The sequence below is a fragment of the Mastacembelus armatus genome, chromosome 16 (assembly GCF_900324485.2).
Source record: "Mastacembelus armatus chromosome 16, fMasArm1.2, whole genome shotgun sequence".
NCBI lineage: Eukaryota > Metazoa > Chordata > Actinopteri > Synbranchiformes > Mastacembelidae > Mastacembelus > Mastacembelus armatus.
In genome coordinates this window covers 20,169,917-20,197,232 of record NC_046648.1, presented here as the reverse complement: position 1 = coordinate 20,197,232, position 27,316 = coordinate 20,169,917, and the positions used below count along the sequence as shown (strand labels likewise).

The 27,316-nt window shown below is 37.8% G+C and overlaps 1 protein-coding gene across 2 annotated transcripts; it reads left to right on the top strand.

Annotated features, from left to right (window-relative positions):
* Nucleotides 1-596: 596 nt before the first annotated feature.
* On the top strand, nt 597-27,316 carry slc9a1a (solute carrier family 9 member A1a). 2 transcript variants are annotated; one of them, XM_026316794.1, is made up of 13 exons: nt 597-1,662; nt 11,163-11,635; nt 12,163-12,413; nt 13,225-13,442; nt 14,160-14,362; nt 16,728-16,817; nt 18,620-18,690; nt 19,093-19,269; nt 20,051-20,177; nt 20,649-20,750; nt 21,397-21,478; nt 21,757-21,813; nt 22,355-27,316. In XM_026316794.1, exons 1-13 carry the CDS (start codon nt 1,404-1,406, stop codon nt 22,636-22,638), a joined length of 2,394 nt encoding a protein of 797 aa, XP_026172579.1. In that variant the 5' UTR covers nt 597-1,403; the 3' UTR covers nt 22,639-27,316. The 2 variants fall into 2 exon arrangements, with proteins under 2 accessions (XP_026172579.1, XP_026172580.1); XM_026316795.1 differs by lacking the exon at nt 21,757-21,813.

Here is a 27,316-nt window from a genome sequence, read left to right as displayed (position 1 = left end):
TGTGATCTGTAGGGGTTGTGACCGCTTCTTGTCCTTAATTCTGAACATGTCCACTTATATGGGGCTCCACTTTTTAACTCACACATGAACAACGCCAGAGTTGTAAACAATGTTGCCTTTATTTTGGTTGATTTATTTATTCTTAACAAAAACACACCAAATCTAAAATGAAGTCAAAGACTGCAGTGATGCCCCTTTCTACTTCCTCTTTCCTACATGTTACCCGCTTAAATAAACTGCTCCCTCACAGGTGATCAGTATCATTTCTATGAGCCACAGTAAACGCAATGTAGTCAGTTTCATAACAAATATTTCAATTTACTTAATAACTTCTAAAAGCATACCAACAAAAATCACAATTACAAAAAATGCACCCCCCCCCAAAAAAAATAAATCAGCAGCCCTCTCAGATGAAAACAGTATAAGATTCAGTAACAATAGACTCAGGATATCCCATAAACGAAGAGATGCGTGAATAAAACAGTAGTAGAGGCTGTTATTCGCTCCTCATTAGACACCTTAAACCTCCTTTCCTATAGGTGTCACTATAGTCGAGCTTCCCCCCTCCCCTTCCACTCCTCCTCCCATCCACCAAACCTCCGCCAAAGGGTGTGCTGTTTGAAGGTTGTATAAAGCTAAGCACCACTGCGGACATCAGCTGTCGCCTCTTGACAGTCCGGAACAAGCTTCTGAAGCCGGGCCGGAGTGCGCCCCAAGTCCTCCTCCATCCTCCCTCTGTGCTGAGAACCCGACCAAGCTCCTGTCCTCCTGGGGAAGAAAAGAAAGAAAATGCCGCATACATGGACAGTGGTATCAAAAAGTTGAAATACACAGGTTGTACATCAGAATGCAATGTGGGAACTGTGTGGGCTTCTCCTCAAGGTCAGTATCTGAGCGTCGCCGCCTCACGGACCAGTTTCTTGGGCTGTCGGAGGGAAGTAAGAGGCGTGGGGAAGGGATGCCACTGTTTCTCCCTTGCCTCCAGCATCAACAATGACACCTTTCACGGACGAGGACATTGACAGTCACTGACACAGACACAAACACAATTAGGACACCCTTCTGTACAAACACACAGGGCAGGTTAGTCGTCTACGTTATTGCTGCCTGCGCTGCCTCGAGAATAACTCAAACGTCCTGGCGTTTCCTGGTTCCTTTCCGGGGCCTGAGTCGGTGCGACTGCTTACCTGGCTACGAGCACCAACGCTGAAGTCAAGCTAGAGCGTTAACCGGCCCAGTGGGTTTGTGGTTCGGTTTAAACCGGTTTAGAGTTTGAGCTAGTATGGTCAACGGTTAAAGACGAGACGAAGTTGACGCGCGCAGATCGGTCAACTTCCTTGAACTTAGTTGACTTGGACACAAAATTCGCTTTCCAAGTGGCATCGCATTTATTGGCCAACAATATGCCTTTGTGGAGCGGCTCACACACACCGGCCGGCTTGGAGAAGAGTTTACCGGAGCGGGGGATGCTGCTCCTTATGGTTCTGGTGCTTCTGGGTGGCTCCGTGGTTCCCTTCGGAGCCGCCAGCTCACCGGACGCAGGACACCACAACACTTCCAACCACAAAAAACCTTTCCCTGTGCTCAGCGTCGACTACGAACACATACGTTTCCCCTTTGAAATCTCATTATGGGTGCTCCTTGCTTCTTTAATGAAATTAGGTGAGTATTATGTAGATATCATGTATGTTGTGTTATGTTAATGCTGTTTGAGTTCAGGTAATTCAGGAAATGCTGGCTATCTACTAGCCTTGGCTGCAGCTGACGCAGGCAACGTGTTAAAGATAACTTCTTCAGATACACAGTCATCTGAATACAAAAACAAAGATAAAGTATGTTTTATCAGACTGATTAATGAATTTGTAATAAACCCTAATATTGAAAAGAATACTGCTTTAGACTGCAGTGTGTCTGGTAAATAGATAATGAACTCAAGACTCCAGCACAATCAGCTGACAGACAGATTACAAGGCTGTCACCTGATACCTAAAAATATAGATATTGATTTCTCTCATCCATGACATTGATTGAGAGAACAATCAATGTCTGTAACTTCATGGTTAACAATAACGCCTGACCAAGAGATCACCCTGAAATAAGCCATGAAATATGCCAGTTTATGATGCCACTGGCATGGTGATTGGATAGCTCAGTTTGGTCAGTGAGAATAAATCTGTATTGCTGGTCATGCAGGATACTCATCAGATCTGTCATGTGAAGTGGGTCTTTTTACTAGAGCTGTACATATACTTTGCTACAGTGATGACTAAGCAGTTTAACACAGTAGTCAGGACGTTGGAAAGCATTTGGCAAGTTTTCAACACAGCAGAACACGCGGCTACTCTATTGCGCACTGTGAAACCTTGTGCCATTGTAATGAGGGATGTCTCAAAAGTGACAAAAAATGTTTTTTAGTCTTTGTTCTCATCTCTGATGCATATTTAAAATTCTTTTTTCCAGTTCTTTATTTTCTGTTGCTTTAGTGCCCTCTGTTTCCTTCTCGTTGTGCCTGTCCACTGCTCCTCTCCTTCATTTTCAGTCCCTCAATCAATCCCTCCTTGTGATGTTCTTCCACAGAACATTGCATTGTGCCTTGCTGTCTTTTTCTGAAAGCCAGCAGTTTGTCAGTTGCCTGTGACATCAGGGTCCTGGCTGAGCACCAGCCTATAGTCAGGAAGGATACTGCTTCACGGAGGACAGGCAAAGAGTAACTACATAACTCACTGGTAGTATACAGTCCAAGGACATGGCGTCAAAATGAGAGGTGATGATAAGGAGAGAGGGTCAGCTGAAGGAATTATGAATGTGCATGAAGCAGAGGGGAAGCATAAAAGACATTAGACTAGTGTCCAGGTTCACATCAGCAGTAGACAGTGGTGACCTTATGTTAAGAAAATTGGATATGGGTAATTCAGTGTGGCTGCTACACTGCTCAGCTTTGGCCATGCCTCAGATTCATCTTCATGGATCTAATATCGTACAAGCCTAAAAGCCACATCTGCAGTCCATTTATCTCTTAAGCAACCCTGCCTGTGTTCATGGTACCTTTCTCTATTTTTCACAAAAGTACTTTTCTTGAAGTGACCATAGCTAGTGTAGGGGATGTAATGTCACTTAGAATATGCCCTAACAGTATGAGAAAAGTGGAAAAAGCTCTTATATTTATGAGACACCCTCTCTCTTGGCTCTAATAAGGCTTCAGACCAGTATTACACAGGAATAACTATTATTATAATATCAACCTATGATTCAAAAGCAACTTCAAAGCGATATTTTTTTGCCTGTGTGTTTTGTGAGGGGACCTGCTTGAAATGATCAGATATAATTAGTAAGATTAAACAGTATCAAGCAGTTATTTGAATTACCCCATACCACATTAATGTTGTGAATGTAATATGTAACCTGTCAAATTAAGACATTACATAAACAAAACTTCACCAGCAATTGTGAACAATGAGTACACTGCAGTAAGGTTTAATGTATGTATGTAACATGTCTGACAAGTCCAGTCAGCTTCATGTTTGAAAGCTAAACACATCATTACATACAGACCTGCTGTTATCCAAGTACAGTTTTTGTTATGGTGGGAGTGGGATTCTAACCTAACTATTCATTCTTATGTCTAAGAGGAAAGAAAGATATTTTTTCAGTTAGTTTTCTATGGTGTGACATGGACCTATTTAACAAGAGAGTAAAATATGAAAGCATTTTGGATTTCTAGTACTTTCTAGTGCTGCAGTGTCGCATTAATCCAGCAGAACTTTGTCATTTGTGCTTGGAGGATTGGTTGCCAGCTGTGTACAGTTAGCCACCTGGCAACAGGACACATCTCCTGGCTTTGGAAAAGATAATGTGTAGCAAATACAGAGCTGTGCTGACTGGGTACACATGCACACAAGTGCAAGAGTTGTTACCCTTTCCTGGTTTCAATAACCTTGTTGTATGGAGGCTCTTAGGAGGGAGTGGGACACGTACACAGAGCTTGTTATTATTGATGAGCAGCCAGGATATACTGCCTAAATCTTGAGGAGTGCTGAAGTCCATAATTGAAGTAACAGGGGAGAGATTTAAGAATGTGTTAACTGTCACCACATAACCTGGGTTGAATACTTTGGGTTTTTCTCACTCAGCCTTTCTGAATGAGTTGACAGTTTTTCTATTATTCTAGGGTTGTTATTGATGTTGATATGACTTTTTCTCTCCTTGTTGGACAGCATGCACATTCTTCACTTGTTCCTCCTGGCCAACCATGAATCATAAGGGTATCATTCAGTGATCTAGTGCTGAGTTTGACACTGTTCAGGGCATAAGCAGTAATATATTAAGTACCTCTGCCCTGTTTGCCCTTTTATTAAGAACTGCACTGCCCATTGATTTATTGATGATTTTGTGTATATTCACATTAAAGTAGAAAAACAAGGGTCTTTTGCTGCAGGTTTCATGTTAGTCTGTGCAGCACGGCAATGTTAGCTGTGATGCTAATGCTGCCTTGTTAAGTCATGCGTCATCAAACCACTAATTGTAGTTTTTCCAGTGATAATTATCTGATGGAGTGTAACCCTGCTAGGTTTGCAGTGATTAAATAAATACAGATATGACCATGCTCTCAATAGTGTTGCAGTTATATTATCAGGACTTCTGAGAAGGTTTTAGCTATGCAAGCAAATAATTAGATGTAGCTGGTTGTGATCAATGCTGAGTTAACAGAGTTGCATTTGCAATTACAGATAAACCACACAATGACAATGCTCATACACATTAATAATAAAAACATTAAAATATTTCAAACAAAGTTCATATTATTATTATATTATATTATTACATACAGTAAATAGAAATACTTATGTGGAAGTATCATCAGGTTATTCATTATTCCAGGTTTAGTTCATTTATTTAGACCATAAGAAGTGACATTAGGGGAAAAGCAGAAGCCTGTGCTCACACTTTTCTGGGTCTAAGGTTGTTGGTCCAGAGGTTGGAGGTGTGAACTCCTCCACTATGAGTGGACATACATGCAGATTTTTGAGTGCTTGGAAAGCTAAAAGTGTCTATTGTTGTTGTTATATTGGGAGAAATAGCATATATTCTGGTAAAATCCAAAACCTTGTCATACAGTCACTATTACTGTCATCTGGTTTTACACTGAAAGTTCATTTTTTTAGGTTTTTTTCAAGTTTTCTTCATTTGTTTGTGCAGTCCTTTGATTCTTTGAGATACTCAAAACCAGGAAACTGCAAGGTTATGGGTCATTTTCTTCCTGTTTGTGCCTTGACATTGTACTGTGGTTTTAAATCTAGTTTTCACAGAGAGTAGTTTGAATTTGTAAAATATAGTTGTTTATCCTTGTAAGTACAAAAATGTTTTCATTAACGTAGTTTCAGGGATGCATCAGTAAACCTGCCTATACCTTAAAAGCTTGCTTTATCTGTAGTAAACAATTGATAATAATTATGAGGGTTGCACTATTGGGTTTTAAAACTGGGCTGACCCTCACAATACCTGTGTAATCATACTTGGAACACTCTGTACCTCCTAGTACCTCCTGCTACAGTTACTGTTTAACATTCAGTCCACACATTTTGATGATGACATTGATACTTGAAGCAGCGTGCCAGAATGTATTGTGGACTGATTCCTATGAATTGGCAGTATCAAGTATCTGGCACAGACTTTGATGAGACAGGATTTGTTGTATGGAGTCACATGTCTTTAAAAGCATGGCTAGACTAGTATGACATTGCCAGTTTTATGTACGTCAGTCCATAGTTGATTAGTTTAATGAATACATATTTTGATGTACAAAATTATAGCATATGGCAAACCCTAAGAATAATGGGTCTACAATGCCTCTGTGAGAAAGATTCCAGTTTCACCATTAGAAACCACACCTTTGGTAAAGTTTGAGTTAGTGTGTTGCAACCTATACACAGCTTATCTGTGCTGTTTGGGTTGCGATTTAACACTGAGATTTGCTTAGAAATGGAGACAATGAACACACCTCTAAATTTTGAAATCTAGGCTTAGCATTTATTAAAGTTACTCCATATCCAGTCAGTAGCTGAGGTATTCCTGTGAACAGCAATTAAAGCATTAATGAAAAGGATTTAGTTCTGTACTGGTATCACAGGATCAGAACCTGTGAACATAATTTTTGTTGTCAAAAGCTTAAGTTAGTTTAGTGATTTGCCTAACTCGAATGGCTGAGAGAAAGTTTTTGAGTTTCATTTTGAAAAATGGGATCATGGGTAGATCACTGTCTTGATTTTTTTTTTTTTTTTTTGTTATGATGTATCTCTAGATAGATTATTTTTTTATCTCTGTCTCTTACAAGACATCACTGCAAGGCACAAGTACAACATTACTTGACATTCAATATCATTACTGAATTGTGCTTCACTCAGTCTTGAATTATAACATGGATCAAACAGAGGTTTTTCAGTGTAAATATCATATATCACATGTTATAGCTTGTGAGGAGTCACCTGTGTGAGCCATATACTGAAATATACCAGCAGTGGGCCAGTGTTAATAATTTAAACCAACACCAGGCTTGCACAGGCAATTTCAAGAGCAGGATAGTTTGCATCAGTCTCTTACATACAAAAGCTCATCTTTTAAGATGTTGAAAAGCAGGGCAGCTAGTAAAATGTCTTGATTTCTAGGAAATAGATAAACTTGATGCCTCATTAATCGCCTTATTTAACAAAGAGACTGTTTAAATACTTTGTCATTTGTGCTTGGAGGATTGGTTGCCAGCTGTGTACAGTTAGTCACCTGGCAACAGGACACAGCTCCTGGCTTTGGAAAAGATAATGTGTAGCAAGTACCAAGCTGTGCTGACACTGGGTACACATGCACACAAATGAAAGAGCTGTTACCCTTTGGTGGTTTTCAATAACCCTGTTGCATAAAGGCTCTTAGGAAGGAGTGGGGCAGCAACATGCACCTGCTGTTATTGACAAGACAGAATGAATTGTTTGATTTTATAGTTAAAAATTTCAATTTCATACATTAATCTGATCAGTGAGGTCAAAGTTGGATTAATTTAGGAAAGATTTAAAATGTGTTAACTATCACCATTTAGCCTGGCCTGGATGCTTCAGGCTTCCTGAACTGATACTTTTTATCCTAGGTTCTGGATGAGTTGAGGGTTTTTACATTTACAGGTTTCGATATCTGCGTGTACAATTTTAGATTGGTGCTACTGGTCACTCATGAATTTATAATGGATCTGAAAGATCGTTATTCTGGGATCTAGTGTGGAGTGTGGCACTACTTGAGACATCAGCAGTAATGCATTTAGTATTTAGTAATCACCCATTTACTGTCTGCCCTTCCATCCTGAATTATACTGGCCATCTGTTTCTTGAAGATTTTCTGAAAAGTCATATTCACATCAGCTTAAAAAATACTTGTCCTGCCTGGTGCATGTTGTTTAGTAACATATTTATCCTTCTGAAACTCAAAATATTTGATCTTCTGCCTCACTACTACTTTTGGTTCAGCCCATTTCACCCCACAATGTTAAGGCAAACACCAACAGCATTCAGGAAAAAAAAAACACCAACATATTTTAGCTGTATGTTTATGGCTGAATGTTTTATAAAAATTAGCCTGTCAGACTTCTTATGCCTGCATTTCCCTTTCTGCCTGATTGAGCTTTAAATGCTGGTTCATTGTGGGATATTTATGGATCGTGATTCAGACCCTGAAATCTGGGAGCCAAACGTATCCTGGCTCAGGTTCATAATGTCACTGTGAAGAACAGTTTGTATGCGGGATAATGGAATTCCTTGTTTTTTAATAATATCTGCTTTGTTTCCCATGCTACACTTTGATTTCAGAGGGTGTGTTTTTTTTCCAAGGAAAACTTTGAAATAAGGGAAGTTATATTATGGCTTTTTAAAAACTGTGCATGTGACCAAAATGTCTCCCTTACCAGCAAAAGATAATCAGTAACAGTAAATGAAGTTTTTGTAACGTGACCCCTCCTTAACTAATTGCCCCAGTCCGTGACAGATTTAACTAAGAAATGGAACTACACTTTGTGGAAATTGCTTAAAATAGGATTCTAGTCAAGTTGTTTAACTTAAAGTGTAATTGTAAATTCAGTTATCCATCATTGTACATGCTGTGGGCCTTTATAACTTTATTATATATCATCAGGTTATCAGCTCTTGGTCAATATATTGGTAAGTTGCATTGTGCTGCTTTCTTCTTTGACTTGTAGGTTCCTTCAAAAAGTAAGATCCACTATTTTACTTTTAGTCAGTTGTTTGCAATGTTTAGTTTTCCTGAGGAGAGCATATGGTGTGACCATAGGGTTTGATATATCTTACATATGCCGTATGATTGCTTAACCATGTCAAGCATGAGCCGCCTCAAGATCTAAAGTGAGAGATTAATTAATATAAACTACTGTCAGGGTTTTTGTTGAAACACTACTATGGGACTTGTTTCTGAGAACAAGATAACTGTCACTCTAATATTTTGTTTTACTGGAAACCAATTAGAAATCAGCTTACTGGAGGTCTGCATGCCCATTAATGTGATGTCCCCCCATCCAAACGCAATTCTTCTAGTGTTAATGTCTCACATGCATTTAGACACAGCTTCTCAGTTATGTAACAGTGTCTATAGTGGTTTATGAACATAAATGTGCCAATGTATGATGATAATTTAGCTTTAATTTTGTAATCTAGCACTAAACTGGTTGATTCTATCTTCTGTAGAGACATTTTCCATTGGATGGTTTCAGAACTAGCTGTGGAATTTACATCCTGCTCCCCAAATAAGCCTGTAGAGTGAGTCACATAAGGTTTTTGTTTACTGTTTCAAGCAACTATCTTGGAATATCTAACCCAAATGGCAACTGAGCCTCTGAGGAATTGGTGCCTGTATTATACAAAAGTTCACTGACAGAAGAAGGAATCTAACTGAGGGATATCTTACTGGCCCCTTTGGACCAATTAAGAATGAAGTTCTCTCACTGTCTTTCCTCAGAGCTCCAGACCTACAGTTACATACAGCTGTATACTCTGAAGACATGCACTTGTTGAGCTTGTGTGCTGAAACATTAACAGTGTTGTCCTCAAGCTGCACAAGTATAAACACCCCTTCCCCACTTCAGATGTTTGATGACAGATGTCCCAAACAGAATATCTGCTGTACATGGTTTTAGGAAAAAGTCTTAATAAGATTGAAATGATAAACACAAATATAATTCCAGTTAATTTGTCTTGATTCTAATTTGTTAGTTTACGTAAATTAGTAATTCTTGTTAACATCATCATGTGGCAAGACCTTGACCTTTGCATAACAAAATGTGTGAGGTGCTCATGAGCGAATATTAATTTGCTTCTCTATCTTCTTCAAACAAGAAAAACAGAAGCAGGCTTTAGTTTTTTACCTGTCTGCCCCTCTGTCTTTGCTCAAGAGGAAACACACCCTGTGGCTATTGTGCTTTTATCCAAGATTCTGGCTTTAAAATCTGCATGAAAGCCACCACTTGAATCTAAAAGTGCCAGAAAAACAGCTTGTTGACATGGCTCAATTAACATGTCAGTCCCTCTAACATGTGAGCTCTACCTTCTACCGTTGCAGTGATGCCAGTTTGTGTTTCACCATGACGATATGTATTTAATGATACACAGTGTTGTATTATATACCCCTATAAGATTGTTTAGCCCATTTGTGAGCATGTAGCCTTACCTGGTTCATATTTCTCTGTGTGTTTATGTGAGTGTTAATGCAGCATGTTGTCAGCTGGTACAGTAAAAATAGCCAGGAATTTTTCTCACTATGGGATGCATGCTGCTGTCTCTTTGAAGCTTTTATGTACTATTATTATGTACTTTTGTGTACCATTTAAGCAAAAGGCTTATAGTGATGCCTTCACCTCACTTCATGTATCATGTTACCTGATCTGAATTAATGATTTCATGTGACACTTCAAGCAGCTTGGGTGACCCTATATTGACTTGGTTCCCCCATGTGGGAGTGGGACAGCCTTTTACAGTTAAAAACACAGGCTTTTAAGGTCAAACAGCTTTTTCTATACAATACAATAAGTTACTTCTTGTTAAGGCATTAACAGTCACCAGGCACTCCCGGCAGAGCTGCTTGTGCTGTGACATGTGAGCTTCAAGCAATATCAGGTAATTGTATAAACATTATTTCACTTGTCAAGCTTAAATACGTAAGTAGCAATGATGGATTTCCTTCCTTCCTTCCTTCTTTTTTGGACGTTTTACCTTGTGAATGTGAACCTTGAAATTTGCAACCTTGACCTATTGAACTGTCATGTGAGATTGAATGCTTTGCATATTATTTACATTTTTCCTACAAGAATTCACAAGGTCGTGGTGTTATTGCTGGCAGCTACAGAGCATACAATGCATTTCTCATGTTCTTTTTCTAACAGGCAGCTTCAAAATTAACATTTTTTCCACAATAGCCCAGAGTAGTATAGATGGTTGTCCAAATAAACATATGAGGGCAGACAAACTGATATTCCTGCACAAATTTTTAACATTATAAACCTCTGAATGCACATTTTAGATGAGTCAGCCAAACACCAGACCTCACACTTGCTGTTTGTAGGAATCAATTCACATTGGTGATTCCACACACAAGACATTGGCCCTGTTGGTATGTCCTCGCATTACACATTATAGAGGCACTAGTGTTATTTCCCTACAAGCTGAAATTTTTTTTCTGTATTCTATTTGGCTCAAGTTGTGGTTGTATTTGCCGCCATGTTTGTGAGAAGGAATCATTAATGTTAAACATGTTTGACATTTATGATTTGAGATCAAGGAACAGTAAACACGCTTGAGGATTATTTAGAAAAACGGTCAGTTGCAAAATGCCTTGAGGCAGGCCATGCCCCCCCATCATCGCTGTAGGCGTTAAACTGTGCTTCACTCAGGTGTGTGGCTAACCTTAACGACTTTCCATTTGCTTTTACATTGTTGTGTTTGATAAATAGAAATACTTGGAAAAATTCCAGCAGATGTCAGGCACGCATACCTTAACTTGTAGAAACAAACACGCAGACCAAGTGAATTTCCAGATAAATAATTTGCATTCTTATTCCTTATCTCCACCTATTCCAGTGCACCATTATTATATTTATATTTCTTTTTTTGTTTCTTTTCCAGGGTTCCACCTGGTTCCTCGTCTGTCCAGCATTGTGCCAGAAAGCTGCCTGTTAATTGTGGTGGGCCTGCTGGTGGGGGGGCTCATCAAACTAGCACGAGAGAATGTCCCACCAGTGCTGAACTCTAAACTGTTCTTCCTCTGCCTGCTGCCTCCTATCATCCTGGATGCTGGTTACTTCCTGCCGATACGTCCCTTCATGGAGAACCTGGGCTCGATCCTGATATTTGCTGTTGTAGGGACCCTGTGGAATGCCTTCTTCATTGGGGGCCTGTTATATGCTGTGTGTCAGATCCAGCCAGCCAACCCATCAGATCTCCACAATCTGAACCTCCTGTCTTGCTTGCTGTTTGGTGCCATCATTTCAGCTGTGGATCCTGTTGCTGTGCTTGCTGTGTTTGAGGAGATCCACATAAATGAACTCTTGCACATCCTGGTGTTTGGTGAATCACTGTTAAATGATGCTGTCACTGTGGTGAGTGACCAAATCAAAAGTTCGGCACAGTGTGGTTGGTACTGTAGCAGACTTTCATTTGTTATGAGAAAATGCATTTGCTGTTTTATCTGAGCTAAAGGTACACAGGGAATTAAAAGTTCTTATTGACACTTTGGTGTTTGTTATAGAGCTAAATCCTTAGCCAGTGGGTACAATCATAAGCTCTGGTTGTGACATTAAATGTATTTAATCTTATTGATGAATCCTCAGTTCACAGCACAACCAGCTGTTAGCTTGATTGTTCCAATACAGCCCCATCTACACAATAAAGTTGCTGAGAATATTTACATCATAGCTATCAAAAGCATCATTTTTGTTTTGACAACTGAGGTGTATGAATACAGCTTTATGCTTTCTCAGCATACTTTTTGTAGGCTTGTAATCAGTGTGTCTTTGTGAGAAATGTTAATCAACACCCTTTTTTACATTCTAATATTATCAATTCATTCGTTTTCAGACATAATTTTTAAAACATTAACTCCATTTTTATTTTATTCCTTTCCTAGGTGTTATACCACCTGTTTGAGGAGTTTGTAGCTGCTGGCACAGTAACGGTGATGGATGGCTTCCTTGGAGTGATCTCCTTCCTGGTGGTTGCGTTAGGTGGTGTTTTAGTGGGAGCTATCTATGGGATCCTGGCGGCCTTCACCTCACGCTTTACCTCCCACACGCGTGTCATTGAGCCACTTTTTGTCTTTGTATACAGCTATATGGCATACCTGTCATCTGAGATGTTCCATCTCTCTGGCATCATGGCGTAAGTTTTATAAATAGAGAGCAGGAGAATTACACTTACAGAATTTACTGCATATATTAAACGTCATAGTTCTGTTTGTTGCAAACATTGCAGCTTTGCCCCAGTAGTTATATTCTCCTGGCACTGTACCAGGAGCTAGAAAAGTTTCAGTTTCAGTTTTTACCTTTTTCAGAACAACTCTGATATGTTTTCTATGAATCAGATTAGTTTAACAGGTGGACAAATTTTTAAGTTTTTAATAAATTTTTAGTAACACCAGCAGTGTGTACCTAAATGACTATTGGAAGTAAATGAATTGGAATTCTGTATTTGCTCATTCGTCAGTCATGGTCTATGTAACATTGGCCCTGCAGTGAAATTCGGAGCTACTCCACTACGACAGTAACTCAGCTATACCTCATATAACAAATGACATGTAATTCATTAGATCCCCACCTAAACAACTGCTGAATTTATTGGTATCACGATATTCTCTTAGATGTCATTTCTCATCAGCTCCTCGAGGATGTATCAATGCATTTTTCTGTTTATGGTGATTGGATTATAGATGTTATATATCACAGGAGGTGATATGTTGAGTCTTCCCTGAGTCAGGGCTAAAGAATTCAAGGACAAACTCTTCCAAAGTCTGTTGTGCCTCATGTTAGACATTTCATTGTTGAGGTGGATTTTTATTATTAATGTTTTAAAAAATTAATAATTAACAAATATTGGAACAAATATCAAACAGCAAACTGATCCTAGTTCTTAAAATGTCAGTATTTTTCTACAGTTCATTTCACATGAGGTAACACTTTTCTTCTCCTTCCAGGTTAATAGCATGTGGGGCAGTGATGCGACCTTATGTGGAGGCCAATATATCTCACAAGTCCCACACCACCATCAAATATTTTCTGAAAATGTGGAGCAGTGTTAGCGAGACACTGATCTTCATCTTTTTGGGCGTGGCCACAGTGGACGGGCCTCACTCCTGGAACTGGACGTTCGTTACTGTCACAGTCATACTGTGTCTAGTAGCACGAGTTATAGGTTAGCTCACAACAAAATAAATATAATGGTATCATGGTTTGAGATGAAGTAATATGAAGGGGAAATAATTGTTAACATGCAGCAGAGGAAGTGCTTTTTAAAAAAATTTCAGTTATTTGAAGTTATTTGCTTTTATTGATGCGTTTTTTTATATAACTGATAGGTATAGTAGATTTCTTTGTAAAGTGCTTTTAACACAATTTACATTTATAGAAGAAGCATATTAATCTAAAAAAAGTACATAAATAAGGTTGCTTAATATTTATTTTTAAGAGTGAGTTTGCTTTGTGTGTGTTCTATGTGTGTATAACAGGCCTGGTTCTCAAAAAGGGAACTAGGAGCATTGGGGAGTAAATGTTCCGTTGTGTTTCTTCACACAGCTGTTGGCTATGAGAGGAAGTGCTATTGTGGATTTCCATGTTGACCTAACACCGTCACAAGTCCTGCTGTTAATGATTTGTTATTCTAGAAATACTAGTGTTGTTAGAGAGAAAGACTGATTTTTATACTTTTATAAATGAAAGCAATGATTAGGGAAGATAGGGAAGCACTGAAAACTCTTAAATGTTATAGGACACATTGTAACTGTGTAAACTTATTGGCAAGCTCTGGTGATGGCATCTTATAAGGCTTAAAGAGAATGTTTTGGACTTGTATCTGTAAAATACACAGGTCACAAGCCTAAACATTACTTTCACATTACATTTTCATTTGCAGGTGTTGTTGGTCTGACTTTTGTCCTCAACAAATTCCGCATTGTGAAGTTGACCACCAAGGACCAGTTTATCATTGCCTATGGGGGCCTGCGAGGTGCCATTGCATTCTCCCTTGGCTACCTGCTGACAAAAGAACACTTTCCCATGAGGGAGATGTTCCTAACTGCCATCATCACAGTTATCTTCTTCACGGTCTTTGTCCAGGTATGAGTTCTAGATTGTTCCAGGATTGTTCTGCTTTAGTTTAACCAGACATTAGAAGGTTCATCTAGGCTTACTGCATTATAGCTCACCTAAAGCCTGAAAATGGGATCTTATTATGAGCATGATCAAAAACACCCATAGTCTTTGTTAAATTATGGCACATTTAAACTATACAAAGCAGTTTGACCCTTCTTTGACAGTGAAAACATTGTACAGTGAAAACATTAGATATTGTTCTCTGGAGCACAAAAGAGACTGTATGGATTTAATTTGCCTACACTGGTTTGCAAAATAGCTTCTTTTTTTTGGTGTGGTATATTTGCCTAACAAGTCTAGTTTGATTTCATACTGGCTGGTACACTAACAAAACACATCTAGCTGTTCAGTTAAACACTAGAACTCCTGTTCCTAGAGGTCATGCTGAGGAAGTTCCTCAGACTTGGGTGGTCATATTTTAATTTTGATCTTGAAGTAAATCCCTTCAACTAGTTTAATTTTAGGAAAATGTAATTTAATCATTTCACTTTGAAATATGCTGACAGACAAACAGGTAATCCGCTAAAAATCCACTAAAAATATACAGAAGGAATACAAACTATGTTTGATGTAAAGATATTATTCCACTGATTTTTTTTTTTCTCCTAGTGTACAGTACCATACAAAACAGAGGTAATGACTGTGTGTAAGTTATGTCCATTTTAAGCACTGTGCCCTGAAACTGCCCAGTCCTGTCAAGTAAACCAGTCTCCTAGTGAATCTGTAGGAAAATTCTTGGATGTGAATTTGGCTCAGAATGGAAGTAGCTAAAATAAAACCCTGAAGACATGTTCTCTGTCCTCAGAGGTAGGTTAGAGACATCTTTTATTCATGCTGCTCTGATGCTGAGGAAGATGCAGTCCAGGAGGTAGAAATCCTTTTCAAATATCCTGTGAAGTTAAAAGTATAAATTAGTGTGAACAAGAGTGGGATTAAATGTGTGTTGTTGATTGAATGGGTCTGTCCAAATGTTTGACTGGTGCTGTAAGTCTACACCGAAAATCTTTTTCACAAGAAATTGTCATAATTAATTCAAATCAAACATAAAATCTTTGGCCTGAACTTCTGTAAGACAAGATTTCCCCTGCAATCAAACTGAGGGAGAGTCTGTAGTTCCTTGGTTTCCTTGGTTTGTCAAGCAAATTGTAACTGATAATAGTTTGACCAAAATTAGGGAAATGGTATGAGTCATTGCTCCACTCTGAAATGACTAAATTACATTGGTTCTGAAGTGGGACTCGAATATTTGGGATAAGCATTAAATATAATTTTTCCCTTATTTAGGATGAAGGAATAAATAAAGTCGGTGCATGTCCTTGTTTCATGTTTTCGTTGGTTTACTTGGAAAAAGTAAAAGATGATTAAATTTTCATGGTAATTTGCATGCATGCCTAGTATATTATAAACAGCCAGAAATACTAATATTTTATTACAGTTAAACAGCCAGATTAATCTCTTTAAGAAGGGGAGTGATACACTCAAGCCTTTAGGAGAAACAGGAGTGACTATACACAAACTACCCAGCAGTAGCCAAATATTAGACTAATGTTTGAGCTTGAGTTTTTGGGGCCATTTATTCTATTGATAACTGACCAAAGCTGGACAATGAAATACATCAAGAGACTTACACTGCATTTAAGCCGAAACCACATTTTTAGCTATGTAAAACAATATAAAAGTGCAAAGTTCTAGTATCAATGGGATCAGAAAATACTAATCATTTGTATTGTTATACTTGCTCATGATGCATATGCTGGTTCATATGTAAAGTACCTTGAGATTATTTTTATTGTGATCTGGTAAATGAATTGACTTAAATATTGTATTTGTGCAGCTAGATGTGTTTCCCACATGCTGTGACACTAAAGTGGTAGAAATTTACAGCAAAGGTGGCAGAGTTGTTGAAAAAAGGTTATATTGGAACCTGCTGTTTTTGTTAGTTAGCTGTTACAAAATTTGGAAAATCTGCCAGCTAGTGAAGTGTGATACTACAGAGCTTATGCTTTACTGCAGTGAATTAAAACAACAGAATTGTGGCTCTGGCTCTTTCTGTATTGTAAACCCAGACAGGGGGGACCTAATTAGCTGATGTGCAGATGTCAGTAACACAGCATGAAGGCTGCTGGTTTGTGTGTTACAAATTTCTTTGATACACAGAAAGAGTGGGAAAACATTATAGTTTTAAGCATTTATGCAAATCTACAAGCTACCTTCTCATTTCAATTTTTCACTCTACATTTGAGTCATATGAGCGTATTTCTGTCGTATGCAGAGAATAATGAATGAATGAATATGCATGAATAATGCATTGTTACTCTTATCCTTGCAGGGCATGACCATCAAACCCCTGGTGGAGCTGCTGGCAGTGAAGAAAAAACAGGAGGCCAAGCGCTCAATAAATGAGGAGATCCACACCCAGGTAAGATCTTTTCCTCAGTCTTTATCCTTAGAATCTGATGATTTCTACTTCATAGGAATGTCCCACAATGTGTTTCTACAGTGAAAACAAAATAAATAGTTATAACTAAAATATCAAAATGGTTTGGAATGTATTGACATACCTAAATAAATAAATGGGAAATGTATATCAACAAATTCATTAATTATTTCACTGAGCTACCTTTAAGTAGCAACAAAGAAGCCTTACTTCTTGTCATATTATTTATTCAGATATACAGATGCATAAGTACAAATACTAGCAATAACACCATTACACTATTACATACAATCTTTTAGATTGAGAAATGCACAGCAGTTGCACAGTTGATGTTGGTGTTATTTTATTGGCATTTCTATTGTTATGTCCAATATCCATCCTAAATTACAAGCCTCTGAAGCCATTTAGTTTAACAAGATTTGATTGCTGCCTCCCCCTACTGGCTGTGTGGTTGTATTTCATTATATATCATTTACGTTGTACAGCACAGTTAATGTCAATCCACAGTCAGTAGGTTTGTTTCTCTGCTGTTTACAGCAACCTTTTTACAAGTTATTTAAATATAAATGTAACACACTATCTCACACATGGTTCTTGTAGTCAAACATATCCATAAGTGACCACCATGGTCACTCTTGCTTTAAAGCTACTAAAACAGCTCAGACAAGTCCACACATGCACACACCCATGGTGTGTACTCACGCAGCCTTCTGTACTTTGAGGTGAGTCACCAGCGCTCAAGGCAAGAAGAGCAGGCTACTATAATGGCTTCTCATCCAGCAGTGATTAGAGTCCACAGAGCTGGCTAAGTATACAGTCCTACTGGGTTACAGTGCAACTAACTCAAGTCCTGGATAGAGAATCAAAATGGAGTACTGCTCAGTTTTCTTGTCTTAAGGCTGTGAATTTCTTCGTTTATTTTTTAGCTGACATACTGTACCTAGCCTACTGACATGTCTGTAGCAAGCAAAGCACTAACTAAGATGTTACTTATTTAAAAAGTGCACAGTAATCATATGTAATCTTTACTACACAAAGAGCAGCTGTTGATTATAGGCCTTTTAATGGGACTTTTTTACACCCACCCCAACAGTGTCAGGCTGTCTTTATATAAAACAGTCACTTCTGACAGAACAGAAGTAAATTCAGTGGCTCTACGTAATGACTTGTTCCCATAGCAACACTGCTGTCAGGCTGTCATCTTAGTCAAAAAACCAGGGTGACCTCATGTCAGACTGCAGCATGAACAACAAATGAATTGGTACATTTCTGTGGTTCTCTGAACAGGCATTCTGCCACTGCTAATAAACACTGTCCAATCAATCACATAGCTGCTGCTACAGGTTTTCTCTCATGGATTCCATTTTAAAGCTTGTTGCCTGCTGTTAAAAAATTGTGTTGGCAATCTTGCTTGGTAACATTGGTGAAGCAAAACGGTACAGATGTATGTGGTCGAATAATGTTTGTAGTACTAGAGTGTATGTAATCACAGTGAATAGCATTGTTAGTCATAAATTAGTGGTTATTTACCAAGAAATGTTATGAATTTTGTCGCCAAATGGTATGAATCAAGTGTGCATAATATGAAACTAAATGTTTTCACCAATTAAATTCCTATGAATAACATTGTACTACAGCAAATATAACATGAGCCCTGGAAAGTCATTAGATACTTGTAGGCACAGTAAATGCAAATACTTCTTAGACAGTGTTGGGAGCCAATTTGAGAGTCTGATCTGGAGCTGGACTGTAAAGATCATTTATTGTTACTCTTTTAACTTCAGTTCCTTGACCACCTTCTGACTGGAATTGAGGACATCTGTGGTCATTATGGTCATCACCACTGGAAGGACAAGTATGGATTTTACTGTCTAACTTGTTGGCATGGAAAACTTGTGGTGCATTGGTTTCATTACTGGTTAATCATTTAGTGATGAAGACCCACAAGATATTGGCAAATGCTCATCACAAATTACCAAGAAAAATCTTTAATTATGTCAAATGAAGACAAGCAAACTTGGTTTTGGTGCAGAGAAACTGACCATGAAGTGTTTAGTATTTTACTTATTTTACTTAACCCTAGAAAGAATACACATTAGTTATGGCTATAAATGTGAAATTATTGCTGTCAGTGATTAATTCCCTCATTTAACCACTTTTTTTACTCCTAATATGCCCAACATCTGTCTTCATCCTCTGTCCTGTTCTTAACCCCCATCGTTTCTGTTTTCATCTGTCACTCATTTCATTCTTCCAGACTGAACCGCTTCAACAAGAAATATGTGAAGAAGTGCCTGATAGCAGGTGAGCGCTCCAAGGAGCCACAGCTCATCGCCTTCTACCACAAGATGGAGATGAAACAGGCCATTGAGTTGGTGCAGAGCGGAGGGGGAGTCAAGCTGCCTTCTGCTGTGCCTTCCACCGTTTCCATGCAGTAAGTACTGAATATCCATGTGTTCTGGCCACAGTAACTACACTCACAAAGCTAAACTGTCCAAAGTAAAACAACTGTATCTATTTTTATATTAAAGAATTTTGCAGAGAATAATCACCTGAGTGCACAGACTGCATATTTACAAGGGTTTATAGTGGCTTTTAGTTTGCTGAATTGTTTAGCTGTTATGTTATGAATTATCCTTTTTACTTTAGTCTCGACCCTCTTGTTTCTCTTTGTTTGCAACTGTAGTTGGCAATAGTTGCCAGAGGATAAGGCTTCTAACCATTCGAGTGTAGCTAGTGAACTAGTGGAGCATGTAGCAGCTGGTATAGATGAAAAACAAAGCTAACAGAATAGTGTTAATAAACCAGTTTTCTTTACTCCTGAGGGGCTTTAAATATTTTCAAAAATATTTCTTGCAGCTTCTTATTTTTTGCTATACATGTTTTTGTAAATCAATCTTTATGCAAGTTTCTAGATTGTAGATTGATTTTAGATGTTAATATTTACACTTTTCTAAAAAAAAAAAAAAAGTTTAACCAAAGTAGTGGTTAACATTTTTATTTTTAAGTCAGTCTTAATGCTTTTTCAGTAAATGTAAGAAAAAGCCAAAAACAGTTATGTACACAAGTGGAAATATTTTGTATTTAGAATTTATTTGATCACAGAATAAATTACATTTTCTCTTTCCACTCTGCTGTTCTCAAGCTCAAGCCTGTCACATAAAATAATTCAATATATACCACTTTACTTTAACTTATGAAACTGAATTTCCCAGGAACATCCAGCCCAAGAAACCTACTCCTGGCAAGTCTGAAGAGAGAGCTCTGCCGCAGCTGCCTAAAGGCAGGGAGGAGGAGATCAGGAACATTCTCAGGAGTAACCTTCAGAAGACACGGCAGAGGGTAACACTGCTGTTATGTTTATTATATGCACTTTTCTTGATGTACCATTTTACGTTTTTTTTGTTTATTTTTTAAAAACCCTTATATGACCTGCTGTTTTCTGCATATGACTGTGGTTTGTACTGATAAACCAAGTTTCCCTGCCAATATAGTTTATAGTGTAGTGATCTGAGTTTAAATAAAACAAGAAGCTCTCCTCATATTAACCAGTGCTGACTAAAGTTAGGGATAAAGAAATTGCTGTACACAGGTTAAGAGTATTGTTCACTTGTGATAATCATGGCATTAATTCATGAGGAACAATGCAACTGTAGTAGTCCATCGTCTTTCCATTTAAAGCACCACACACACACACACATTATTCTGTTTATAGAAAATGAAAACAAACGGTGCCTAAACCTTTGTGCATTTACTTCAACTTTTATTAAATGTTAAATGCTTTATTACGCACTGACTTTCTTTTTCTCTCAGCTGCGCTCTTACAACAGACACACACTTATGGCTGATCCATATGAGGATGGATTTGGTGACTATCTTGTCAAGAAGCAAAAAATGATAGAGCTGGAGAAGAAGGTACAGTTATCAGTCCCACTGAAATGTTTCTGAAAATACATTTTGTTAATTATTCAGAACTAGAGAGTTTACTGCCATTTTGTAGCTTTCAGGGAAAGCAGTGTGCCATAGATACTGTTATGCAGAATTTTATAGGTAGAAGTTATATTGTGGAAAGCAGTCTGTGGTAAATCACAAGAAACGCAAAGGACTTCACAAAACCCCAGATGAAGAGCAGCTCTTCTTCTTTCATACCAGGCCACCATCACTGAAATGATTCAGCCAAAACTATGATTTGTGTTCTAATCAGAGTCCACCTTCAGTCTCCTAAATAAATTTTCTTGACACAAATGGGAGCTGATTTATTTGCACGGTTCAGTGGCCCTACCACAACTTCCATTTCATCAGGCTGTAATTACATAATGAAAATAGACCTTTTGTTAGGATAAATCGAATGTGTTAGAACCCGAGAGGATTTCTCCATGGACTGCCAAAGCAACACATTTCAGAGAAGATTCTCTAAGATTTTGAGCAAACTACTGAACTGTTACTACTGCTGATTTTTTTTCTTATATTTTTTTCATACGATTTACACTTTGTATATTCCAAATATTATTGCAAATGCTCTATAAGGCTCAACCATCCCATAAATACTGTGTTTTCCTAGATAAAACAGATGAATAACTACCTGACAGTACCTGCTGCTCCTCCTGACTCCCCAACCATGTGTAGAGCCAGACTTGCCTCAGGTAAACACATCCATTATATCCACACCCAAATGCACACATTCAGTGTCTACCACCTTTCTACTGTCAGGGACCACCTTAACCAGGGGGGAAATTTTACTGTATCACTTATGGGACCTACAAGAATGAGACAGTTAATTTTGTTAGACTCACAAGACAACATTGATGAAACAATGACCACTGGTACCCTTTGCAGCTGCAGCAACAGATATTTCCCCTCTGATAGAAATATGTTTGCATATGCCAGCCAGCAGGTAAATGGGTGTGTGGTTTCATTTTAGGCAGAGATACTGATTTCAAACCTGCTCAACAGCAGAAAGAAAACAAAATCTGTCCAGGTATGTAGTGAGTGTAGAGAAGACTCGTTTTGAGTTGTGATTATCCCGCAGCAGCCCTAACATGCATGCTCCAATTATCCTGCTTGCTAACATGCATCGATAATTCATACTAATGAGGAAATGTCATGACATGACTGACAAGGTCACATCTAGATGTTTTAATTATACCCAATGAACAAAGTCATGCTGTTCATAGATTAGCATGTTACATGTGAGGTATTTCAGTTTGTTTTTCTCACTATAAGTTTAAGTTTAAGTAGCTAAAAGTATAATTATCCCAGCATGTGTTGCATTTATCACTTATTGTATCTTACCTTGCTTTATTTTTGTTGTGATATGAAATATTTGGAAAGGTCTTAAAGCCTGATGCTGTCAAGTATGTGTAGTGGTTGTACTTAAGTAGCATCCTTGATTTTAATATTTCTTTATCGTATTCTTCTCGCCTTTGACACCATACATCCATGTCAGAATAATGTTAGATCACTCTTCAAAGGCCTATTTAAGTTCATTGCCTGAAATTGTACCCTTGTATTGCCTGTAGACCCACAGTCCTACATTGTGAAGTCAGGGAAAGAGGATGTCCCAGTCATCCAGATAGACCTGGCCTCTCCTCAGTCCCCAGACTCTGTCAATGTAATGGATGAGTTCAGAAAAGCTGACCAGGAGGAGGACCAGGGCCTAATGATGAAGCCTACAACGGGGCCAAGTGGACTTAATAGACCAGGTGAGTCAGATGGAGCCAAAGATCAGCAGAAGCTGATAAGGTGCCTGAGTGACCCTGGTCCCAGTGCAGATGAGGATGAGGATGAACCCTTCCTGCCTTAACATGGCAGACTCGATCTGGAGTGGGTCAGACTGCACGCCTGCCTTCAGTGGTTAGGATAGAGGGCTGCTTCACTGCTCTGCTCTAAATTATCTCATTGGTTCAGAAACCAAACAAGCCAAAACTGCTAATGCTGTATGAACCATAAACAAAAAGCGAAAGGAAATTGACTGAGAGGGGAAAAAAGAGCCATTAGTTTGTTATTGTCATTGCTCTTTATTTCTTTAGACTGGATTGGAACAACAGTCACTGCTGTCGAAGACATATTGAGGTTTATGGTCGATAGTCTGAGACATTCAGGAAAGAACTATGCATTACCAAAGGTGTGGACTGTTTTAGTGTCAGACAATGTCATTTTTACTTTAGTGTCAGACTGTTTTCTTTCTTAATGATTGAACTGTTATTTGTTTTATGTTGGTTCACAAGTTCACCACTTTTCTGTCTTTAAAAGTATATTACCTAAAACATGCAGGGCCTCCACACCTAAATGTAATCAACAGGGCAAAAATACTCAGCTCGGTTTTTCACTTTTAAATATACAGTAGTACTTTAGTGGTTTCATTCTGTCACTTGAAATTGCTGGATATCCAAACATTTAGATTGTAGCTACATAGTTGGAAATATTTTGCCTTATTTTATATCAAATCTTTTCACTTTGGATGTTTTTTCTGTATTTTTTAACACATTTTTATTTTGGGGGTACTAACATCTGTTTATAATGAGTTTTTTCAATGTTTGCGGAATGTAGGTTAAAGCTGGATGAATTTAGTCACTGTGCAAATCACTGTGTAAAAGAACCACTGCGGTTCTATGGCTGTGGATGGAGTTATGTGGATTAGGTTTTGACATATAAATGTGGAGTGAAGCTGAGTGTTTGGGAAGCTTATGTGAGCACAGATGTTTTGATGCCATCATGCTTCATTTGCCATCCAAATCATCTGAAGTTAAATCATGTCTTATCACATTTTCTGTAGATGTTTCATGTTTTAGTTCAATTTAGAGCCTCACATCTTGACACTACTCCTATTTTAAAGCTTTAAATGATGTGAACTGATTATAATTTCTGACATGTAAAAACATTTTTTTTTAACATTTTTTTTTAAAAACTTTTTATTACTGGTACTTCTGAGTGAGTCCATCCACAACCATCTTGTAATCTTAGACTGGAGGCAAGTCCTGGCAAGAAAATGAATAATTCTATGCAGTATAGATTTGTGAATATGTAAATTAATTATGGTATCCTGTATTTATGAATACCCTTTAAAGCTCATCTTTTAATCCAAACATGCAAAACGAGGCAAACCAGTGCTAAAGTCAAAGCTAAACTCAAGTATGGGCATTAAAACTTAACAATAAAAAGTTTGTTGGAATTTTTTGCTAATTTGAGCAAGACTGAAAAGTTATCTGCAGGAGCAACAACATAGTCTAGTGCTTTCTTTATGAAGTCATTCTCTACTGTGTATGGTTGTACAGTGTGTACGATAAACAATATAAGGTACATTGCCTGTCTTTTTAACACAGTTGCTAAATGACTTAGAATATGATGTAAATCCTTTAAGTTCTTGATTGTGTTTGTCAAAGAAACACACATCATGTTCATTTATTCTACATTCAGAGCATAACAATTTGATTTTAAAACCTTGAGTATTTCTTTCACCCATGTCTATGATCGCTTGACCTCACTGGAAAAATAATATAGTTCTTCTGCGGTGGCCATCCACCTGTTAGGCTTTTCCATTTTCCTCACCTCTTCCTTTTTTAAGAATCTGCATTATGGCTACTGTAGTGAGAGTAATAGTCAGTTATGTCTGTGCACACCTTCACTCATGTAAATGTATGTGTATGAATGTGAAAATGTGAGCGTATCTGCACAGTCTGGTTGGATTGTTTTATGGCCCTGACACTTTTTCTGTTTCCCGGTAACTAAATGGATAATTGCAGCTAAGAGACTGGACAGTCAAAGCTTCAAGTTACCAAACCCATCTGAAATGTCACTGTGTGACAGTGTCAGAGTGCTGAAAATGTCAAAAAGGATGGGGTCAAAGAGAGAAGGGTTGTGAAAGTCCTCTGATCTTACCATTGCATAAAGAAAAGTGACATTTATGTGCAGCATTAAATTTATGAGAGTCTAAAATGGTATAACAACTGCAACAAAAAACTCTTGAAAATTGCTTCAAGGGACAGTGGATGGACGCCTTATATGGTACTGTTGTTATAATTTCTGTAATATTCCCAGATGTTTAGTGACTTGGCCTTTACTTAAAAAAAAAAAGTTAATCGGTCTGCAGAGAATTCCAGTTCCACTGCTTGGATCCAGATTCCCCTCACATTTCCTTGCATCTTAGTCACACCCAGGTAAAATGCAAGGAAAAGGAGCAAGGGCAATGGAGCTGGGGCAACCTGTTTTAAGCGACATGAGACATCCTTTCAGATAAAGGGGCATGTCAGTCTGTAGCAGATTTCCATGAAGGATGCGCTTGAGTTATAGCTCCTCCAAGCAGACATAAGAGTTTTGGGTGATTCGTCATTATGGTGGACCAGGACAACTTCCAGGCCGACTGAGAAATTATAAAATAAAGGAATGGGGATTGGTTGCCGCAAGTTATGCCTACTTGTGAATACTTATGTTTGTGTGAAAGTAAAGTAGGGCAATTCTCAGAGAGAGTATGCCTACTCTGCTGGAGTGTTGTATTTTCTTATCAAAATGAATATGAGTGTTAACATTACTTGGAGATGTGATCAAATTAAAGAAAAACAAAAACCCACCATAAAAAAATATAATACTTAAAAGAAGACACACTATAGGTCTGGTTATGTCATATTATTCCAACAACTTTTAATTTCTCTATAAGAAAATCACTATTTTCATATTTTTCCATTTCATACCAAATGCATCTTTATGGGGCAAACATTCTTGCAGTCTTTGGAGGAAAATGTTTGGTGCAACCTTAATCTGAAGCCATAGAAGAACCTGTTTAATCGTATTCATATATTCAAATGTCACACTCATCAGTTTGCCTTTGTCTTGCTTAACGCACAAAGCAGACTAAACCTTTAATTTAAATCACGTGTCTTCTTTTTTGTTCTCAGTTTAAAAATTCCACACTGGATCTTTTTCTACAGCAGTGAATTATTGTAAATCATGGGTGTTGTTATTGCATGTGTTGGACTGAATTACAATGTCAACACTGTTACCACACCAGCATTGACTTCAGCTTCAGCTTTTTGTTCTTTGTGTGCTTTTCTTGTTCAAATGCTTTACTGTACAAAGACTTTTTTTTTATTGACTTTACAGGGATAGTCCCTTGTTTTTTGTCAAGCCTTTATCAGGATTCATGTGCATTGTATCACTCCATGTGCTTTACAGATGTGTTTAGGCTTTACTATGGGTTTTTCCATCACATGTTTACCTAAAGCACTCCAGAAGCATTGGCCACTTAATCTGAACTGCTGAGTTCAGGCTGAATTTACAGCTATAAACTATAATCAGTACAATGTATAAGCTTTATGCTTAAATTCACTTCTTCTAAATGTAGATTGTTTTACTGGGAAAGTGAAGGCATCAATTACAATCAGCTATGAAAGCGCCAAGTTACTCCCTACCTTAATGCCGTTCTGGGGTTTTGCATGTTTTGATTTTTCTTTACTGTATATTGCCTGAAATTCTGCCAGTCATTAGTCTCCATGCATCCCCTACAATATAATATCGCTGCAAAGACTTGGACATCAGGTTGATTTTAATGGCTAGTAAGTTTGTCTTGTATAATTTCATTAATTGTGTAGTAATTTGTCCAATGTCATGCAGGACCGTAACATGGCAATATACATACATACATACCTACATGTAAAAAAAATATATATATTTACATTAATGTCCATTTGTGAGTTCCAGGTACTTAAAACACTGCATAATGCTTTTAAACACTGCATTAATTTGTTTACCTCAAGATTTGTACTGTAAAGACTAAACCATGCAAAACTGCTGGTATGTTTCTTTAGTACTTTAGGATTGGATGAGTCTAACAATTACAACTACCGTCATCAAAGGCTAGAATTAGTGTGGGACACATAAGTGTGTCATCAACATGATGTCCCTGTAGTGTCGTTACTCCACCTTGTTGTTTTATGAATTTGCGTAATCTGGTTTCTCGAGTTCTCCAGCATTTCCCGCCACACCAAGCACTTTCAACAGAGCAGTACCTTTATTTCATATTCCAATGTAAGAGAGAGCAATAAGTGGCTTTAGTGTACATTTTACATGGTGCAGGTGACTCTTCACAGGGAAAAGGATTGTACTTCATAATGGGCCTTATAAACAGAAGTGGGTTTGGTGTTTTTAGTCCTAAAGTAGAAGTGGAGGTTTTAAATCTTACTCAGTGAGTGGATTATATTTTATGCATATATTTTGTTTATCTTCTTGTGTTGAATTTGCCAATTATTTGCTGTTTGTAAATGTATAATTTTGCATTTTTTTTTCTATAAAGATAAATGGATATATATATATATATATATGAGAGAAATATCTCTATCTACAGATATATAACATTCATTCTAACATAGGATGTTAGGATGAATGCTTTCTGCATTCCAGTTCTGTGATGAACAGTGAAACTAACAACCAGAGATGAAGCAATGTCAGAAACAATATACCAAATAAAAGTTTTACTTTATAGCAATGCC

What these genes read in the sequence shown, in the direction of transcription:
- slc9a1a (XM_026316794.1), top strand. Translation starts at nt 1,404, where the DNA reads ATGCCTTTGTGGAGCGGCTCACACACACCGGCCGGCTTGGAGAAGAGT. An exon ending in TGCTTCTTTAATGAAATTAG is followed by an intron (nt 1,663 to 11,162) that starts GTGAGTATTATG and finishes TTTCTTTTCCAG; the next exon opens with GGTTCCACCTGGTTCCTCGT. An exon ending in AGAAAACAAAATCTGTCCAG is followed by an intron (nt 21,814 to 22,354) that starts GTATGTAGTGAG and finishes TATTGCCTGTAG; the next exon opens with ACCCACAGTCCTACATTGTG.